Genomic DNA, 18,171 nt, shown 5'->3' with positions numbered 1-18,171 from the left:
TTTTGCAGGAAGCCTATTTACCCTTCCTTGAAATATTTTTTGAATCCGTATTGACTCTAAGCTAAATAGTGCAGTTGTGCAGTGAAATGGTCTTAGAGTTGAGGAACACATTTGTCTCTTTATGCTCAGGAAAATTAACTGCTGTAACTACTGAGGTTAACTGTAGATAACCTCAAAAGGAGCACTAGTAGACTAGCATTTTTTTCCTAACGGTGTCTGAACAGATATTTCCAGGCCACTGATTGTTATAATTTATAACTTGATACCTCCCTTGTTTAGAGCATGTGCCTATAGGATCAGCTCTCAAGGATAGTGACCTTAGTCCTGATCCATGTAATCTTTGGAGGTTTCTCTCTATAATATGTGCTTGCCAAAGGACAATCTGAGAAAAGAGGGTAAGATGGAGATGGTGGATCGACTCACATTTATTACAAGAAATTTTTAAGAGTGGCAACTCAAAGCACTTTTCTCACTGAAGGTAGGTCAATTACAGCATAGCTGTGAAGATCAGCATGTTATTTGCTATAATGCTCTTTGCTCTTAATTCCATCTTCCTTAGGAAAATTCTGTTCCCTGCTTTAAAATATCAAGGTTTGTTTTCCTTCCATTATCATATTTCTCACTACATTTTATTATGAATACTCACTTAACAGAAAATTTGTTTCTATTACAGTTGTTACTCAGTATCCATGGGGCATTGATTCCAGGCCCCCTGTAGACATCAAAATCTGAGAGTGCTCAAGTCCCTGAAATAAAATAATATAGTATTTGCACATGACCTATGCACACCCTCCATATACTTGGTAATCTCTAGAATACTTGTGATACCTAATATAGTGTAAATACTATATAAATAATTACACTATATTTTAAATTTTGTATTATTTTTTATTTCTGTATTGTTACTTTTTATTGCTTTCTTCCAAATATTTTTGATCTGCAGTTGGTTGAATGCATGGATGTGGAACCTGTAGATTCAGAGGGCAGACTATATGCTAAATATTTTATGGGGGCAAAAACTGAAGGTAGCCCTTGTTCCTGGTAAAGTTCTTTGAACCAAGTAAATGCTAGATAAAATAGAGTATGAAATGATATATGATTAGTTAAGCACTATTTTCAGTTGCATATTTCAAACCCTCAAACAATGGTTTGAACACATTTTCTAATGTAAAACAAATCCGGTCATGGGTGGCTCAGGGTTGGTCTGAAAGCTCCGTTGAATTATTAGACTCATTTTGCTTTCAGCTCAACCATTCTAATGCATGCTTGACATCCTCAAGGTCATCTTAGAACCTGCAGAAATGAATACAGCCCCTGCTCACACCTCGATTTTGAGGTATCATTAAGACCTACAGGAGACTTCTGACCCACCGAAGAAATGCTAGATTGCCAATTTGTATTCTTTAAGTCACTAAGTTTGGATCTGCTTCTAATTCATCAGATCTACAGCAGCCCTTCCAGAAGTTCCTCACAATCCTTCTGCATGTATCACAATGGCCAGAACTTGCTTAGATGACCATACCTACACCTACAGAGACAAAGAAATAGAGCTTTTTAGCCCTGCCACCTGTGATGAGAGGAAGATTTTCCTAGACTCTTGACCAGAAGAAGGGGGAATAAATTATGGACAATAACCAGAAACTTCTGCCATCATTTTTTTAATGACAGAATGATTAGATGAATATAGTTGAACACTTAGAAAATTAGGAAAATGGTATGATTTTCACAGAAAGCTATACTTCCCGTTTGTAAATTAATTTAACAAATGGATATTCTTTCTTTTTCTTTGAAGTTTGCTAAATTTCATTTAACTGTTGTCCTTCACCATCCAATTTTAATCCTAGAAATGTAGCTTTTAAATTTCTACTCTTTTAGCAAATTAACAGTTACTAATATTTGGGTTCCATAAATAAGTTCTCACACACCTTGAGTTAAAGTGGCTCCTACAAGAATAAAGTAGAATTACATGTTAAATGCTTTTATTGTTTTTCAGCTTCAATTGTTATTTGATTGTGAGATATTCCATCTGGTTTCTGTAGTGGGATGAAAGTTCCAGACAAAAGTTAACCTTTAAGGGAGCATAGACAGCTGGATGCTTCAATACGCTGATTTTAACATGCAAGCACACCGACAATTACTACACACACAGCTGTGTGCTGTATTTTTCCTGTACTACTGTTATTCCTGAATCAGAAAGCAGGCAAAGGTGAATCCATGCTGAGGGCTTCTAAAGGGCAAAGGAGATTCTAGCTCATTCTTATTATCAGACACTCAGATGCTTCCTCTTTTTTAATTCTGTCACTTTGTTGCCTCCCTTCAGTGGCCTCTACTGGAACCAGCCAGTTCTGCTGGACAATCACCTTCTGGACAATCTTCACTCTAGTAACTTTTTCACTATTGTACAATATCAATGTTGCAGTGCCTACCACAACCTGAGGAAACACAAATCAGATGCACAAATGCTTCTAGGGCCATATGTGTGCAAGACACTAATTAAGTTCAATCTGAAACCTATAATTCCCAATGCCATTGTAGCATGGGGGCTCAGAGACAAACTTTCCCTGTGCAAGAGTAACTGTTTAGAAATGATTAATATTATCTGTGATTTTTTTCCCTTCAATTGTCTACATGGAAAAATTTTATCCAAAGAATTTGACTTGTGTTTTGCCTCTGGAACAGACTTGGGAGTAGCATTGAGTAAGTGTTATCTTAGGTTCCTCCGCTCCTGCGGGGCACTTCAGCTTACTGTTCATCAAGCATAATCTCACCATGTGGTGCAGTTTTATTTTATAAGGCTATCCAGTAGTACATACTGCTATTCTGGTTTTAAAAAGTAAATAAATGCCACAAAATGTGTTTATCGGGGTCTCTTTTATAATTTGTTGATTGTTGCAAATGTCAACAGAAATTCTTCATCATCAAGACTGTACTCTTAATTGACATGTCACAACGCTGAGATTTTGCATTTGAAGCAAATTAACATCACAAGACAATCCAAAATCTTAATGGCACTTATAAGAATAATGGTTCTACGTATTGTTCTTCTCCAATGATCTTATCTTCAATTGACTGCATGAAAAATTCTGTAGCGGTAGATTTAAATTGTCTTCAAAAACACAGAAAAGCATTTGAATATAAGCTATAAAAGTGTGGTTTCTTCACAGCACCAAAATTCTCTTGATAATGTTGCTTACATGAAAATTCAGCTCAGCAGTTGCAGTCTACTCAGAAAGGCTTAATATAATGTAATCACCGTCAACAAATTTTCATGTATTAGAATAATTATAGACTCATTAAAAATAAATATTGACTTATTGAAGTTAATGGAAGAATTTGCCATGTTTGGAGATTCATCAGCAGAGGCCACTAGCAGTAGCTGGAACAGATCAACATCAGTGTGAGATCAGGATCCTTCAAACCCTCCAGCATAATCTTAAGGCTGATTATGTAAGAAGACCCACTACCTCCTGTTTTTTCTCCCAGAGTAGAGTTGGCACCAGGGAGAGGTCAAGGCCTAAAACAAGGTCAACTTTGGTAAGGGGAAAGAATAGATCTGAATCAGACATGAAATGAACTTTTTATGACCAATGTTGTCATTGACTCTGTATACAATGTATTATGAAATGGGAAGAGGGATTGGGGCAGAAGACTGGGGAAGCAGTTTATTCAAAGAAATAAAACTTTTTTGTGATTATTATCCCATGAGTTGAGACAATAAACTAGATACAAAGGTAAAATATTTATCTTTAAATATTTATCTCAGGCGTATTTTCCTTAGAAGAAGAAAAGATGAAATACAAAGAGCAAAGACAACATATTTCTGGGTAGTGTTTCAATTGTATTTGCATAGGCTTTGTTCAATAAGTGATTCTAATCATATAATAAGAAACACAGCTACTGTTGATAGAATAATATATTCATCTGCTCCTTGGTGAAAATGATTTGAAACCCTGTGGAAAAGCATAAGATTACAATACAAATTTCTGATTAAAAACTCCTGATACTACCCAGGTTGTGGCAATTACATGGTAGTTTAGACTGTGGTTTATATTTGTCATTGGCCTATAATGTAGCTTCACATTGGTATTTTTGGATAAAGATTTTTGAGGTATTTGTATTTCATGAAATTTATGAAGAATATAAGATTGAGTTTAACCTTGCTTGTAATTTTCTTTATTGCAGAAAAGCTACAGGAGGAATCAAATTATCTCACTATAAAAAAGAAACTGAGGACTGTATTTTCAGAAGTTATGTTCACTTAGACTCATGCCAAAGGAAAAGATGTAGCTTAAATTTTTGGAATAAGAAACTCATACCTATATTTACATTGCCTTGCTATTTTTTAAAAGGATACAATTGCTTCTCTTTGGATAAAGATTGTGTAGGAACCAAACATAACAACGAATATTTTCAGGCCTTTGGTTCTCATTTAGATTTAGTACCTGGAAGCAGATTGCGATGCTTCTTCCTTTACAGATCCTTAATAACTGGGCAGATACTCATGGCCACTACCACCACCATCAGTCAATATTATAGACAAAAATATTCCTTTATCTCAGCAGGATACATACCTACTAATATATTAGATCAGAACCTGAAATATTTTGATATTCTAGTGAAATGAATATATATATTTCCCAAAGTGTCCATTGATATAGACAGACATCCCATTTACTTCAGGATACAGTATAGTGCATAGGATATTATTCTTGTAGTTCCAGAAGTAGGCATAGTTTGACTGTGATTCTAAGATGCTATTTCTGTACAATTTGCCAGATATGTTATTTCTGAATATAGACATTCTGTACCCTACCTCCATTCCTCTTTAAGCATCACATTTTAAGATTCCTTTTGAAAAACGTCCAGGAAGGAAGGTATCAAAAAGAAAATATAAATATGACTTAAAAACTCATTACTAGATTCAGTAGGTTGTGTTTGTTTAAATATAAAAGGAAAGATACTATATATCCTTGATTTAATTTCAAACTACTATCAGAAAAATAACTCTATGAGATGCAAAAATATTTGAATGTTTATAAAAGACAATGGATAGATTTTAAGCAGCTGAGGGAAACTGAGAGTTCTGTTTCCTCTGCAGTTGTTCATGCACTGAACTCTGAATTGACTGTCTAGAATTTTTTTACTGGAAATTGTCTGCCCAAAAGCTGTAGTTGATAGAAGAATCCAACCTTGAAGGAAAATGAATCTTGATCAAGAAAAAGAATTTTCCCAGTAAGTGCAAAGGAACAATTCAGGGTAAGTAATAAGAATGAGCCTTGTAGAGGAAGAACTATTTCACTGATGCTGCCTGGCTGCTCAGGTGAACTATTCAACTGAAGATTTAAAAAGAGGGCCCTCATGAATGATGGTGTCAATTTAAGTCAAAAGAGGACAGTAAAGTGCTATTATGGCCTTCTGGGGAAATGGCTTAAATTTCTCCAAGAATCAAAATATCCACAAGTTAGAAAAAGCATAGTTGTTAAAACATGACATAGAGAAACAAATGCAGGTGGGTTTTCCTTCTGTGTAGAAAGCAACTTGCTATAATGGGAAATGAAGTGGCCTTGGGAAGGAAGCATTAAGACCCAATGTTTCAGTTTACTGCTATGTGCCTTGAGCAAGTTAGCCATTCCTAGCTGAGGTTCCTCATTTATAAAATAAAGATACTAATGTCTACCTCTGAGGTAGGGATAAAATGGAAAAAACTGATGGAAAGCCCCTGTGCCATGTAGGAAATCAGTAAGAGTTAGTCCATTTCCCTTCCCTGTCCCTTGCCTATAAGATTTTAGAAGGTCTTTGATCAAAGCTCATGATTAATATAAAATAAGTCCTTGTAGAATGTCTTTCATTCATTTTTATGTCAGTTATGCTCATGCACAGTTGTACGGATTCAGAATTCTATGAAAATGTGACACACTGAAAATTATCTAAGACTACTAGTATGTAAGTACCAAACCTTTCAAGATAAGTCAATTAGGAGAAATATTAACCTAAATTTTCTAGGTAAAATATACCTAGAAATGTTTAAATTATCTTAAATGTAAAATAATTAAAAGATGCCATTGAGACAGATTGGACTAATTTCTTTGGAATAAAAGTATTAAAACTTGGGTTCTCAAGATAACTTATTTTTCAGTAACTTTAAGTGTAGCAAATAAGATAGGTTTTCATATTTAATTCTAAATGTATTCCTTGGGATGAAAAAATTATTTCAAGTCTTGTAACTTTCAAACAAGCAGCAATAACTTATTAATTGTGCCCTTGATGATCTTAAAGTGTGGCATGAAAAATAGCCTTAGCGACTTCCAAAGATGTTTAAAGTACTCCTAGGGGAAGTGGTAGGGACACCAGGAGAATCTGGCTGCTGATGTATATAGAAAAGCTATTTACATGTTGGAGGAAATCATTTAATTAATACTGTTACAGCTGTGAAGTTAATATGCAGTTCTGAGGTCCTATCACAAGGGACTCTTTCATATTTTTAAACAAGTCACTCAGTCCTACAATTTTTCCCTTTTACAGCTCTGGCATAGTAATAAATATGTCCCAAAGGTTTTCAGGATGAGGATCGTGATGTCTGTTAATTTCTCCAATAATAATAAAGATGATGATGTTGATGGTAATAATGAGAACCACCATTTACTGAAACCTCACAATATGCCAGGATCATTTCTAAGCCCTGTATAGGTATTATTTAATACTTTCAACAACCCCATATGATTATTGTTGTGGCTTTCCTCATTTTGTAGAACAGGAAATTGAGGCTTCAGGAGATTATACAAGTATAGACAGACACTTTTAGTTACCTACCCACAGTCATTCCCCACACCACCATACATATACACATTCCTTTAAAACAAGGCATCCATTACCTTCAAGTGCTAGAAGGCATGGGGAAAACTAAAACACTCAAGACCACAGTAACAAATGCCTGCTGCAGGGCAGGCTGGCAGATGAGACAAAAGGAAAGGGAATGTCTGGAGGCTGTGATCAAGAATCCCATAATAGGCAAGAGGCATAATTGTTTATGCCCATGAGAATATACACTATTAGTTGATAAGAATGGTTAAGACATGCTCTGTGGTGACCATGGTTGTCTCTCTTTTCTTGAGACTACCCCATTTTGTTTTGTATTGAAATTAGCTTTTTCTCAGTTTATGGAATCAGTGAGACCTCTAATCTTGAACCCTGTCTTCCCGTGGCAAAGAGGCAGATGTTGATCCAGCTGGGGTCATTACACCCTCCCTCTATCCCACCCTAGTAATTTAAATAGTGAGCAGGTGGACAACAGCTGGATCCTGTTTGCATCTCAGCTGTGCCTTTCTGAAAAGACTGTCATTCCTCTGAGCCTCCAGTGTCTACCTAAACTCCTAGCTGTTCCAAACCCTGTCCTCCTGTCTCCTGCTTCTCTGGCCTCTGTTGTCCCTCCAACACAGTGTCCCTTCGACATGAATTAGCTAGACATAAGGAGAGTGGAGGCAGTTAGAGGCTGGCTAGGCAGATAGAGTGGGAGGGTCTAAGGAGAGAGACAGAGCCCATGGGAATGCATCTGCACTGCCCCTGTGGGGTAGATAGCAGGTGGAAATGTGGTTAAGAACTCCCTCTTATACCAGGATGTCTGCTCAGAAGTGACTGTCCCAACTTAGGTGAAGGCAAAATAAATCCGCTAAATGTCCTTAAATTGACCCAGGGCCATTTGTAATATCACTAACATTGCAATTTTGCTCCCACCCACCCTCTGTGGGTTTCGCTTAGGCACTCATGAGTAATAATCAACATGGAATCACTCTAGCCAAACTTAGGCATGCGCGGATGCAACACCCGCAAGGGGCAGCTTTACCCCTCTCATTAAGGCAGAACACACAGAAGACTACCTTGTTTCTGCCACATAAAAGACCCAAACTCAGCCCCATTTCTGACAATCCACTCTCGGATCTCCTCTTGCTGTTGAGAGCTTTTCTGTTGCTTAATGAATCCTACTCTGCCTTATTCACTCTCCGGTGTCCGCGTGCCTTATGCTTCTTGGTCATGGATTAAGAACTCGTACCTTGCTAAACTAAGGAGTAAGGAAACTGCAACAATAATTTCTGTCAAGTGACCCAAGAATATTAACACAATCTGTGATGAATAGTTTATAAGGAGTTTGATGTTGGAACTATTAGTTCACATACTCTATAATTGATTCTGTTACTCAAAACTTTCCTCCTGAATTCTCTAACATAAAATTTTCTCAATCTTTACTAAATTAATTAAAAGTTAAATATAAGGAATAAAAACAAAACTAAAATGAGATATATAATACACACTGTATATATTCGAACAGATTTATTCTAAAATCATTTGTAAAACCAAATGTATGAGGTTAAATCATAGACTTGGGAAGACTGGATTGCAGAGAGATAATTCCTATTATAAAGTATATACAAACTAATATAAAATAGTATGTGCCAAAAAATGATGATATCCTAGAAATAGATCTTATAGAAATGTATTATATCATAAACCAGCAAAAAAAAAATCAGTGAATTTTTTTTCCTACTAAGTAAATACTGTTTTTGCCATTGGTCAGTTATTGGCAAAATATTTATTCAGATTTTCACCTTGAAAAACAGAACAAAATTATGCTCCATAGAGACTAAAGTCTAAAAACATCATTACTAAAACACAAAATATAAAAAGGCAAACCCTATTAACAAAAAGTGAAAATAAAGCTGATTATCACGCACATTAAGAGATATTTAACTTTGAAGAAATAAAAAAAATTATACTTTAAACAAAGAAATAAGCATTTTCTTTCCACCATGAAAATAGCCCAAAAAAAACCCCAAAATGGTGAAACAGACTAACTTGTACTAATGACACTCTAGATCTAGATACTCATATTTTGCAGCTAATGGTATACTTTTCCAAGAAGAAATTTAGCAAAATGTATCACGAGCCTTTAACATCTCCTGTTAAAGAAAGAGCAGAAATAAAACTCTTCATGTTTGATGTAATATAATACAAAAATTAAAAATATTAACCAAGACTTTAGTAACAACATGAAAATGTTTTTCATTAAGTCCAATTTTTAAAAAGTCAGTGTGTCAATGTTCTCTATAGTATTATCTCAACAGTAATACGAAAAACAGGAGAGAAAAAACATGGAAACACAGCAGAATGAGAATAAACTGGAATCAAAATATTCATGGCAGTGGTCTTCAAATGTTTGAAGCAAAAATGATGTTCCTTCTTGTCTATCTAGTTTCTGCAACTTATATTTGTAATTCATATTTTTTATTATGAGAAAATCAACCAAAAAGAAGGGAAAATCTAACCAAAAAGAACCCTTGCCCCTGACAAAAAAAGAAGAAAAGAAAAAGAAGAAAGGAAAGGAAAGGAAGGAAGGAAGGAAAGAAGGAAGGAAGGAAAGAAGGAAGGAAGGAAGGAAGGAAAAGAAAGAAAACAAAATCTAAAATCATTGTCTATTTCCATTAGAACAAACTATTAGGATTAATAATAACTACCACTTCAAAATGTAGTGAAATGTAATGGGGAATTAAAAATCAGTCTTTAAATACAATCTGACTGTAGATGCTTCTGCCGTGTGATGGAGTGACATTTCTCATCTGCAGGACAGAGAGCTCATTTTTAAGGAATACATTTGGTTGGGCCTTTGTAGATAAGGAAAGTGAGGATGCCTGGAAATAGCTTGGATTAGTGAGGGAAAGAAAAAGGTAGAGCTGATTCGATTTGATCTATAAAGGAGCAAGAATTTTGATCTTAACAAAGAGCCTGGGAGAGAAGAGGAGGGAAGATCAGGTAGTGACAAACAATTCACCATGTGGAGTCCCTCTTGGCAGCATGCCTAATGAGGAATTTCCTGGAGAGATGGCCAAGGATTGCTAAAGCACAGAGGTCAATTTAATTCTTGTCTGTAAGGTGGTATCAGGATTTTGTTAGCTCACCAAATTATTTGTGAAATGGTCCCTCCTCCTGTATTTTCTGTAGGAGTTTGAGTAAGATTAGCATTATTTATTTCTTATGTTTGATAGATTGATGCTGAGCAAGGACCTTCACCCTAACCCTTTTTTTGAAGTCCTTCTAAACTCCAAGCAGGGAAATAAAGGAAAATTGTAAAGTTTTTTAAAAGAGAAATTCCAGACATCTAGCTAGCCCCAGAGGTAATTAAGAAACTTGCTAAACAAGAAAGTAATAGTAGCCTTAACAATAGCCAAGGGAGGTAAAGCTCCAGAGATATTTGCTTTCCCTACAGAAACTAAAGACAACATCTGAACAGACCCCCACTGAGGATCCCCACCTAACAGATCTGCTAGTACACAGAGCCCAGATTTGGGGGAAGAGAAGACTAAACTTTAACTATTGCCTTCTGTTCTAAGTTTTTTCCTCAGAGGCTTAAAGAAAGTCACACCCCCTAGCAAGCTGACATTTTTCTACTAACCCCAAAATTTTTAAACAGAAAATTCTGTTTCCTTAACCAACTGCAAACCAATTGTTTCTGTTTTGATTTTTTTTGTAGAAAGATATTTAATTATAAATTCTTTGCTATCAATATTTTTGATTTTTTTCTATTAATCTTTTAATTTCTGTTGAATCTGTAGTTATGTCACGTCTTTCTTTAATGAATTGATAAGTTGCATTGTTTCTTCTTTTTTTGGATCAACCTTACTACATGCTTATTAGTTTATTAATCTTTTCAAAGAAACAACTATGGGATGTTAGTCAAATTGCTCTTCTTAAGATGAAAGTGTCTATCATTGATTTTTAACTTTTCATTTTTTCTAATAAGCAACTTAAATCTACATTTCTTCCTCTAAACACTGATAGGAATTCATCCACAAAGAAGAGTGTTTTTTTAATTATGTACTTTTATTTTTCAATTTTCCTCTAAATTTCTTCTTTGATTTGTGAATTATTAACAATTATAAATTACTCTTGTATTTGTGGTGGGAGAATATTATCTGTATTATTTCAGTCATTCAATATTTATTGAGACTTGCTTATGGCCCAGAATACCATCTTGATCCTTGTTCATACGCACATGAATAGAAAATATATCTTGTAATTTTAAGGTATTATCCTCTATATGACAGACAAGTTGTTTGATAGTGGTGTTCAAATATTTTATTTGTACTGAATTGTGTCTACTTTTTCTCTCAATAAGCAAGAAAGGGGTATTAAACTCCCCCTACATTAATGGATTTTTCAATTTCCCCCTTTAATATTGGCAATTTTTACCTCATGTATTCTAAAATTCAGTTATTTGGTGTAGTTTTGAATTATTTTGTCTATTTAATACATTGACCCGTTATCATTATAAAACATCTCTGTCTATCTCTATTCATACTCTTTATTTGAAGTCTACTTTTTTTCTGACATTAATATGACTACAGAGGTTTTCTTCTGATTATTGTTTACCTAGTATATATTTTCCATCTTTTCTAATTTAAATATATGTATGTATTTATATTTAATGTGTATTTCATATAAATAACATCAACTATTGTCATTTAAAAAATCCATTGTTCTAATCTCTGTCTTTAACTGGAGTGCTTAGTCTATTTACATTTCATATAATCATTGACATGGCTGTGTTTTAATCTACCATATCATTATTTATTTTTTATTTTGTACCATCTGCTTTTGTTTCTTACTGTTTGCATTATTTTTATTTAGTTAGTTAATTAGTTAGCTAGTTATATTCGTTACTCTATGGGAGTGATTCTCAAGCTTTTTGGCCTCAGTACCTTTCTATACTCTTAAATGTTAATGAATATCCTAAACAGTTTTTGCTTATGTGGATTACATCTATCGGTATTTATATTACTAGAAATTAAAATGATCTTTTTAAAACACAAGAGTGTGCAGCACTGTCAGCCTGCCCAGCATTGTAAGAATCTCAGTTTCCAGGCTCTCTTGCCCATGAGCCAGCTCACTATCTTTCAGGTGAGACAGGACTGCTGTCACTCCATGAATACAAATTGTCAGCAAAAGAACACCTTAGCGTACAAATGTACTATTCATACGCCATGTCTGTCATTGGAATAACACCCAAATCCATAGAGATGTTGTGGAAATCACTCTGGATCTCATTTCTAAAGAAAGATTCACTATCCCAGAATGTATATTTTGGACCAAATTGACAGTATAGGGAGGTTTCTATTAATCTATCTGAGTGGGTAATTCCAAGAGGCACCTGCATGAACTAGCAGGAGATGGAGAATCTAGAAAGTTAGTATATAAACAAGCTCATATGGACAAGGAGTTTCCTATACAATGGAACCAGCCTGGAAAAGTGGCTGGTATTTGTGTTTGTCAAGGGTCTTTAACTTTGCTCTATTTTCCAAAATAGATTTCCCACAGACTGGAATTGAGGCTAAACTGTGGCTAACAAGGGAGATGTTACCAGTCTTTGAGGCAGTAAATAGGAGACCAACAGAAAATCTTTAGGATGCTCCTTTTGGAGTCATCTGTCTTTTTAATGACCTAGAATACTTGGTTGACTGCTTAATGGCATTTAAATAGGTAATAAAATGAGTAACCAGGACTACTATGTTCATGTTTTCAACCTTGTGCCCAAAGAAATGAGATAAAAACTTTTAGACATGCACATGGATATTAGAAAAGTAGTTACAAAAATTCACAAAAATAACCTTGAGCAGCAGTGGGAAATCAGAGTTACATGAAAAAAATGACTGCAGATACTTACTTATTTGTTCTATCACTTCACAGATTTGTTTCAAAGCTTACCTGAGTTACCGCATGTCATGTGTATAATAAACATTGACTACTATTATTATTGGCAAAGCTGATCTTATTATTTTTCACAGAGATTCCATGGAGCCAAATGATTTGCCTCAGATTTCACAGTTAGTAAGTGCTAAAGAAAAGATTTGGACTAAAGACTTACGATTCAAAATTCGGCCTTCTTTCAAAATACTGTGAAGCCAATTTTGTAGGACAAATTTCTCTGGTCTAATTTACCCCAAATTAGTGTATATAGAAGAAAAAATAATTTCTACCAAGTGAAATAAAAAATATGATCAAAATGACCATTCAAATAGCAAGATACAAAATGCAATGGGTTGAAAATGTTGTGCTTAACATATTATTTGTAATTATTTTATTCATAAGATTTGCATTTGAAAATTATTTACTTCATAATCTGCATTTATAGAATATAACTGAGCATTAATTTAAGTACTTTTTTATGTCTTAGAAATTAGTGGTGCACTACAATCACTAGCATAATTATTTAAGTTAGATGTGAGTCCAAATATATGGAACTCAATATTGGAAACGTTATTTCTGGTTCCTGAATACATTTGTCAATGTGAGAAAATGGTGACTAGTTCTAATTACAGTTATTACAGTGGAGAAAAAAAAGAGTAACCACCTCTGGAGGCTCTGGAAAAATCCTTCAGGGCTTTTTGCTGCTTGGCTGAATTAATCATGTTTTGTTACCACAAGGACTTCAATGGAACCCAACAATTCTAAAAGCATCCTTGCTGCTCAAGACACATTTCCTAAAATCTAAGCCACAAGTACGTTACTTAGAAAATCTGAGACTGTTATAAAACAGTAGAATAAGTTAGCGTAAATATATTTGATAACGAGAAGTTTTAAAATATGACAGCTTTTTTATACTTTTTGTAATCATACTGTTAAGCTTCTTCTCTATAGTGAAAATTGTGCTGGTTCACACAAAAACTGTTTAAGAAACAGAACTAGAAACTTAACTCAAGTTGTTCTTACATTTGGGTGGTGAGACATTTTTGCAGGAGGCATAATAAAATCATGTGCTTTGCTGACAGTTTTAGACAGGCAGAAATAACGTGTGTATCATTGCCACATTAAGACAACTGTCTTCTCTTTGATTAAAATTTCAAAATAGGAATCACCACACTGATGCATTTACTTCTTAGTAAACATGCTATATAAGGGTTTTGTTCTTTGTCAGTTTTTTCCACTATTAATATTCCAGCAAAGACAGAAACTTGCCATCCATATCTGTTACGTTAACATCTTTGTCAATCGCTTTTCCTACTTTAAACACAAGCATGTTCAAAACCATTTTCTACTTAACATTTAGACCTGAAGTCACTATATTATGTCTTTTTAAAATGGACATGAGGATACACAGGAAGTTGAGTCCCACTTCAGTATAACAAACTAAACCAGAAGGCAGTTGTTTTGAAGTGCCATTATATTAACATACTCCTAAGTTCTATTATATTAACATACTCCTAAGTTCCATTATATTAACATACACCTAAGATCATTCTTTCCTAAATGGTACCTAAAGTCTTTTTTGAGTAGCATTTTATAATTCTACACACACACACATGCACACACTCACACTATACCTAAAGTCTTTTTTGAATAGCATTTCATCATTCTACACAAACACACACACACTCTCTCTCTCTGTGTGTATATATATATATATCTATATACCAATATATCTATGTAGTCACAATACCTAGAAGTGTACTCATTTTAAAGTGTACTTTAAAACCATGATAAACTCACCTTTGAGAGTCCACCTACTTCCAAATAAAAGCAGATAATGAACACATTCCAGGTGACCCAGAGGGCAGTCCACACTGTATACTAGATAGAAATGGGGGAGGGAGAAAGAGAAGAAAAATGTGGAGATGAAAGGCATGTATACCAAATAAATCAATAATAAAAATGTCAATAAGTCTGTCTTCTGGGAAGAAACTGACAGGGAGCGCTCAGAAAAGAGTGCTCTCTATGTGGTCCCCTAAGCTTTCCAGAAATTAAAAATCCAATAGTTTCTACTGCTTTCAGTAGACACCAGCAAAGTTAGATTTACTTTTAAAGTGCTTTGCTGGCTTCCAGGTACAAGTTAAACCAAAATGTTGATTTGATTTCCGTTTTCTGAGTATTATCTTTTCTAGGGAACACAATTATGCAAATCTTCTGTGGGCTCTCTATCATCTTTAAGTCATAGTATAAAACTGTCACATTTTAAGGAATATTTATTGAAACCTAGGACTGAAAGAAGACCATGTTTGGAAAAAACATGCATGGAGTACAAAATTAACAAACTTTCATTTGTTGGACTGTTTTATTAAGAGTAGAATATGTGCCTCTGATTTGATCATGTAATAAAAATATAATCATATAAAATATTTTAAAGCAGAGAAATTAATAAATAGGATTAAGAATGAGGAAATGAACAACAGATTTTCATATCTTCCAAACATATCCATCCAACAAATTTTAAACCTACTGGTCTTACTGATTAATTTATTATTAAGATATTATGTATTAGGAAATACCTTCTCCCAGAGTATTAGTCGGTCTTAATTAAAGTAGCCCTAGATTGAGAGACTCATCAATGGAGAGTCAATGATTGGACTAGGGCTCCCCTCATCCAGTCACTTTCTTATGCGGACAAAGAAATTGAGGCACAGAAAACTGACATACACACTAGCTAGGATGACTGAGGATAGTACTTACTGTAGAATACAAATACCATATCAAATACAACAGTTTGCCTATTCACTTTCTTTTATCACAAAAATGAATGAATTCCTCATGTCGTAAGCAGACTTATTAATTGAATTATCATTCTCGATCAGTGATTACAAACATTGCATATTGTTTTTAAATTAAAATAAATATTGAAATCATTACCTTAGCTTATTCTATGCTGGGTCAAATAATGGAATTATAAAATTTAGATTTTATAATATAACTATGTTACTAACAGAAACTTTATCAGAAGCTTTTAACTATTTATGAAATTCAATTTATATTTTGTATTCTGTCATTTATGAATTTTAAAAATAATCTCATGTAGTAGTGTAGTCCTATAATTGGTTACATTTAATGTTCCATCATGCATTTGTTTTTCTGAAAGGAGCTTTGCTTTCATTTTTAAGAATAATACAATTACAATAATGAGTTAAAGCTCCAAATCACTGGAAATTTAGTTGGAAAACATGTTAAAAAGTCAAGATTAAAAAATGATAAAGGGGATATCACCACCGACCCCACAGAAATACAAACTACCATCAGAGAATACTATAAACACTTCTATGCAAATAAACTAGAAAACCTAGAAGAAATGGATAATTTCCTGGACACTTACACTCTCCCAAGACTAAACCAGGAAGAAGTTGAATCCCTGAATAGACCAATAGCAGGCTCTGAAATTGAGGCAATAATTAATAGCCTACCAACCAAAAAAAGTCCAGGACCAGATGGATTCACAGCTGAATTCTACCAGAGGTACAAGGAGGAGTTGGTACCATTCCTTCTGAAACTATTCCAATCAATAGGAAAAGAGGGAATCCTCCCTAACTCATTTTACGAGACCAATATCATCCTAATACCAAAGCCTGACAGAGATACAACAAAAAAAAGAGAATTTTACACCAATATCCCTGATGAACATCAATGCAAAAATCCTCAATAAAATACTGGCAAACCGAAAACAGCAGCACATCAAACAGCTTATCCACCATGATCAAGTGGGCTTCATCCCTGGGATGCAAGGCTGGTTCAACATAGGCAAATCAATAAATGTAATCCAGCATATAAACAGAACCAAAGACAAAAACCACATGATTATCTCAATAGATGCAGAAAAGGCTTTTGACAAAATTCAACAGCCCTTCATGCTAAAAACACTCAATAAATTCGGTATTGATGGAACGTACCTCAAAATAATAAGAGCTATCTATGACAAACCCACAGCCAATATCATATTGAATGAGCAAAAACTGGGAGCAATCCCTTTGAAAACTGGCACAAGACAGGGATGCCCTCTCTCACCACTCCTATTCAACATAGTGTTGGAAGTTCTGGCTAGGGCAATCAGGCAAGAGAAAGAAATCAAGGGTATTCAGTTAGGAAAAGAAGAAGTCAAATTGTCCCTGTTTGCAGATGACATGATTGTATATTTAGAAAACCCCATTGTCTCAGCCCAAAATCTCCTTAAGCTGATAAGCAACTTCAGCAAAGTCTCAGGATACAAAATTAATGTGCAAAAATCACAAGCATTCTTATACACCAGTAACAGAGACCCAAATCATGAATGAACTCCCATTCACAATAGCTTCAAAGAGAATAAAATACCTAGGCATACAACTTACAAGGGATGTGAAGGACCTCTTTAAGGAGAACTAAAAACCACTGCTCAGTGAAATAAGAGGACACAAACAAATGGAAGAACATACCATGCTCATGGATAGAAAGAATCAATATTGTGAAAATGGCCATACTGTCCAAGGTAATTTATAGATTCAGTGCCATCCCCATGAAGCTACCAATGACTTTCTTCACAGAATTGGAAAAAACTGCTTTAAAGTTCATATAGAACCAAAAAAGAGCCCGCATTGCCAAGACAATCCTAAGTCAAAAGAACCAAGCTGGAGGCATCACGCTACCTGACTTCAAACTATACTTCAAGGCTACAGTAAACAAAACAGCATGGTACTGGTACCAAAACAGAGATATAGACCAATGGAACAGAACAGAGTCCTCAGAAATAATACCACACATCTACAGCCATCTGATCTTTGACAAACCTGACAAAAACAAGAAATGGGGAAAGGATTCCCTATTTAATAAATGGTGCTGGGAAAATTGGCTAGCCATAAGTAGAAAGCTGAAACTGGATCCTTTCCTTACTCCTTATACGAAAATTAATTCAAGATGGATTAGAGACTTAAATGTTAGACCTAAAACCATAAAAACCCTAGAAGAAAACCTAGGTAATACCATTCAGGATATAGGCATGGGCAAGGACTTCATGTCTAAAACACCAAAAGCAACAGCAACAAAAGCCAAAATTGACAAATGGGATCTAATTAAACTAAAGAGCTTCTGCACAGCAAAAGAAACTACCATCAGAGTGAACAGGCAACCTACAGAATGGAAGAAAATTTTTGCAATCTACTCATCTGACAAAGGGCTAATATCCAGAACCTATAAAGAACTCAATCAAATTTACAAGAAAAAAACAAACAACCCTATCAAAAAGTGGACAAAGGATATGAACAGACACTTCTCAAAAGAAGACATTCATACAGCCAACAGACACATGAAAAAATGCTCATCATCACTGGCCATCAGAGAAATGAAAATCAAAACCACAATGAGATACCATCTCACACCAGTTAGAATGGCAATCAT

General features: G+C 34.6%; 1 protein-coding gene and 1 long non-coding RNA gene across 4 annotated transcripts in view; one reads left to right on the top strand and one right to left on the bottom strand.

Moving 5' to 3' along the window:
* Nucleotides 1-18,171, bottom strand: part of NKAIN3 (sodium/potassium transporting ATPase interacting 3) — a 731,862-nt gene that overhangs the window by 388,624 nt on the left and 325,067 nt on the right. For all 3 annotated transcript variants that reach the window (XR_006700386.2, XM_015454769.4, XM_015454770.4), the window contains exon 3: nt 14,533-14,613. Coding sequence is in view for 2 of the 3 variants with exons in the window: in XM_015454769.4 (XP_015310255.1) it covers nt 14,533-14,613 (81 nt within the window). In the remaining variant the exon portion in view is untranslated. The remainder of the gene's footprint in view (nt 1-14,532; nt 14,614-18,171) is intronic.
* Nucleotides 1-18,171, top strand: part of LOC141407418 (uncharacterized) — a 162,284-nt gene that overhangs the window by 80,126 nt on the left and 63,987 nt on the right. The window lies entirely within an intron of this gene.

This window comes from Macaca fascicularis, chromosome 8, assembly GCF_037993035.2.
Source record: "Macaca fascicularis isolate 582-1 chromosome 8, T2T-MFA8v1.1".
Taxonomy (NCBI): Eukaryota; Metazoa; Chordata; class Mammalia; order Primates; family Cercopithecidae; genus Macaca; species Macaca fascicularis.
This window is presented reverse-complemented; position numbering and strand designations above follow the sequence as displayed.